The 3,696-nt window shown below is 40.3% G+C and overlaps 1 protein-coding gene across 1 annotated transcript in view; it reads left to right on the top strand.

Annotated features, from left to right (window-relative positions):
• LOC116073730 (sodium- and chloride-dependent transporter XTRP3A) overlaps positions 1–3,696 on the top strand; it is a 43,095-nt gene that overhangs the window by 33,858 nt on the left and 5,541 nt on the right. Inside the window, exons 8-9 of the mRNA XM_031345753.1 lie at positions 3,217–3,472; positions 3,568–3,614. Coding sequence (XP_031201613.1) covers positions 3,217–3,472; positions 3,568–3,614 — 303 coding nt within the window. The remainder of the gene's footprint in view (positions 1–3,216; positions 3,473–3,567; positions 3,615–3,696) is intronic.

Here is a 3,696-nt window from a genome sequence, read left to right as displayed (position 1 = left end):
TATGTTTTTAATTGTTAACAAATTCAGATAAATTGAAATCATGTAACTTTTCTCATCATAATGCAATACAAGTTTAAAAAGAAAAAAAAAGAATGTTGATGCTTTCAGCCCTTATTCTAAAAAAAAAATCTTCCTGGAATTAAATTGAGACTTTTTGGGCTAATTTTACTGGCAGAGGAGATTTTAAGATAGCCTAATATTAACTCTGTTGCATGGCTACTAGTAATTATTCTTATGTAGGGTTACAATGAAAAATAACAAGTAGGGCAAAAACAAATACAAAGTGTACAGTTTGAGGAGGAAGAAAAAGCACCATGAAATTTAATGTCTGTACTGAAAGAGATAAGGAGAGGGCTGAGATCTGAGGTAAAATGGAATAAAGGGAGAATTGTCCTTAGAGCAAGGCCCTACCCACAGCTAATCCTACTTTGTAAAAAGGAAATGCCTAAGGAGTTTTCTGCTGCTGTAAAGCTGCAACACGGAAAAATGTTATGCAATTGTAATTCAAGAAGTGAACAGGTTCCAACTCAAATGGCTGAATTTGGCAATATTGGCCAGGTAGTTCTGGCTTTAGAGTCCTGGGGGGATATAGGAGTAAAGGAATTGCGGAATCTTCCTCTGCAGTTAAGAAAAGCCTCTGAGGCCAGATGTGTGGCAGAGGAGTTCCTGCATGGAAGCCCAGAGAAGCCATACATGAAGTTGTGAAAGCGAAGCCTGCATTGTGTTGGAGACCCAAAGATGAAGGCCAGAATCCTATGAGATACCTGTCAAGGAGAGCTGCAATAGAGAGTGGGAGCAAACCAAGAGAGACACATGATGCAGTCAGCAAAACTGGAAGGGAGGAGCCATCTGAACCCTTTGACAGCTGATATAGAGCTACAGGATTTGGAGTTTGCCCTGCTGGGTTTTTGTCTTGCTTTGGTCCAGTATTTTTTTCACTCTGTCCCCATTCCTCCCTTTTGGAATGGTAATGTATATTCTGTGTCAATGTATATTGAAAGTATGTAATTTACTTTTACAAAGAGTTACAATTAAGAAGTCACCCTGAGTCTCAAATGAGATTTTGGACTTTAAAATAGTGTTCAGATCATGAAAGACTATGGGGAGTTTTAGAGTTAGACTAAAGGCATTTCACGTTGTGATATGGCCACAAGCCCATGGCAATCAAAGAGTAGGATATGGTTGGTGGTTTGAATGAAAACGGCCCCCATAAGCTCATATCTTTGAACTCTTGGTCCCCAGTTGGTGGAACTATTTGGGAAGGATTAAGAAATGTAGCTCATTGGAGGAGGTATATGTGGAGGGTGGGGCTTTGAGGTAGCTCACTCTGCCTCCTACTTGTATAAAGGGATATAAGCTCTCAGCTACTGCTCCAACACTATGGTTGCCTGCCTGCTGCTGTACTCACTCCATGATGGTCATGGACTCTAATCCTCTACAAACACGAGCCCCACATTAAACACTTTCTTTTATATTGCTTTGGCCATGGCATTTTGGCACAATAACTGAAAAATAAGAAAGACAGAATCTAATAGCAAGTCATCTTTACAGATCTTAATTGGCTTGATTCTGTAATTAGAAAGATACTAAACAAAAAGAAGTTTGGAATTTTCTACCTACTCATGTGCAGGCTATACATATAGCAAAAGAAAAGAAAATGATATACAGGAAATGAAAGTGAGTGGGCTGGAGAGAAGGCTCAGCAGTTAAGAGCATTGGCTGCTCTTCTAGAAGACCCAGGTTTGCTTCCTACCACCTATATAGCAGTTCACATCTGTCTGCAAAACACCAAAAAGAAAATGTAAGTGAAGTATAGAGATGGCTCAGTTAGATAAAACTTATATTTGCCTTATTTGATCCTTGTTTTAAGCAGTTGGCTGCCTGTGGTTTGTTGAAGCTGGGCTGTTGTTATTGTCTGAGATTCAACAGCTTGTTATAAAGATTGAAATCTTACACATCAACCTAGGTTATAGTTCACTATGTACAAAGATATCATTAGTCCAAGTTTAGTGTATCTTTGGGTAAAATTATATTAAGCTGAAGAGAACTTACCCTAAGATATACCTCCCTGTTCACGAATTGTCTCTTTAGCCATATCTAATCTGGTATTAACTTTATAGTGATCCTTTAAGCCAATAATTATGTTTATTATTGAAGATACTATCTTTTCAAAGTTAATTATTTATTCTAATTGTTGTTTATCACATGGTGCTTCTGTGGTAACCATGGGCATGGCAGTAAGATCAGGCCATCCCGCCAGGTAGTGGTGGCGCAAGCCTTTAATCCCAGCACTTGGGAGGCAGAGGCCGACGGATTTCTGAGTTCAAGGCAAGCCTGGTCTACAGAGTGAATTCCAGGACAGCCAAGGCTACACAGAGAAACCCTATCTCGGGGGTCGGAGGGGAAGATCAGATCATCCCAGTAGGGAGTATTTTAACACTGACATTGTTTAGAACTGATGGCTTCTGGTGATAATAGTGAAATCATTACTTTGTAATATATTAATTTTCATTTTAAATTTTCTATAAGTGTTATCATATCCTGATCTGTTCCTAAGGCTGACTATTCCCACTGTGCTTATGCCATTGAACTTACCTATATTTTTTTATTAGTCAATACAGAATTTTTGTTGCTGTAATCAAATATCTGACAAGAAGAAACTAATGGGGGTAAGGGCTTATTCTGCTTCTCAAAGTGGGAGGGTACAATCTATCATGGTAGAGAACATTGCAGAGTTCATGATGATAGCAATGTGAAGCCAAGACTCTTAACTATAGATGGACCAGGAAGCAAAGAACAGAAAGTTTTAAAACCTCAATAATAATATAGACAATGTATAATATATATCATATAAATAAAAAATGATGTAAAACTTACCCAATGACCTACTTTCTCCAGTGATAGTACAACTCCTAAAAGTTATGCACACCTCTAGGTGGGTAGAGTGTTGCACATCTTTTATCTGCTCGGGAGGCAGAGGCAACAGGATCTCTGTAAGTTCAAAGCCAGCCTGGTATGCAAAGCTAGTTCCAGAATAACCAGGACAATTATACAGAGATATCTTATCTAGAAAAGAAAACAGACAAAAAGTTATATACATCTGTAAAAGTACAACAGTTGGGAACACGCTGTTCAAACACATTCAAACTATGACATTCCACTTTGACCCCCTCCCCAGACTCAGGTGTGTAACCAGTGTCTTTTAATTACTCTCAGGCTGTCCAGGGCACAGGCCTGGCCTTCATCGTCTACACTGAGGCCATTAAAAACATGGAAGTGTCCCAGCTCTGGTCAGTACTCTACTTCTTCATGCTGCTGATGCTGGGTATAGGAAGCATGCTTGGAAATACAGCGGCCATCCTCACCCCTCTGACTGACAGCAAGGTCATCTCCAGCTACCTGCCCAAGGAGGCCATTTCAGGTCAGGACACATTGCTGAGGCATGAGTGGGTGGAGAAATGCAAGACAATCAGTGGAATGCTTTCCTCAAGTTCCCTGTGCTTCTAAGCTAACTCCAGAAGCAGGCTCTAGGAGTCTAACTGTGTTCCTGTACTGTGTCCTACTCAGCCCTGGGAGATCGATTAGAACACATCACATCCCAGGGAAGTGAGGTGGTTGGTCAGGCCACCCTTGGGTAAAGGCTAACTCCCCAGCCTGCACTCAGGTCTCCATGTTTTGAAAGCCTCCATCTGTTTT

Source organism: Mastomys coucha, unplaced genomic scaffold, assembly GCF_008632895.1.
Source record: "Mastomys coucha isolate ucsf_1 unplaced genomic scaffold, UCSF_Mcou_1 pScaffold23, whole genome shotgun sequence".
NCBI classification, from domain to species: Eukaryota; Metazoa; Chordata; class Mammalia; order Rodentia; family Muridae; genus Mastomys; species Mastomys coucha.
The sequence above is the reverse complement of the archived record's forward strand: the minus strand, read 5'-3'. Positions and strand labels throughout refer to the sequence as shown.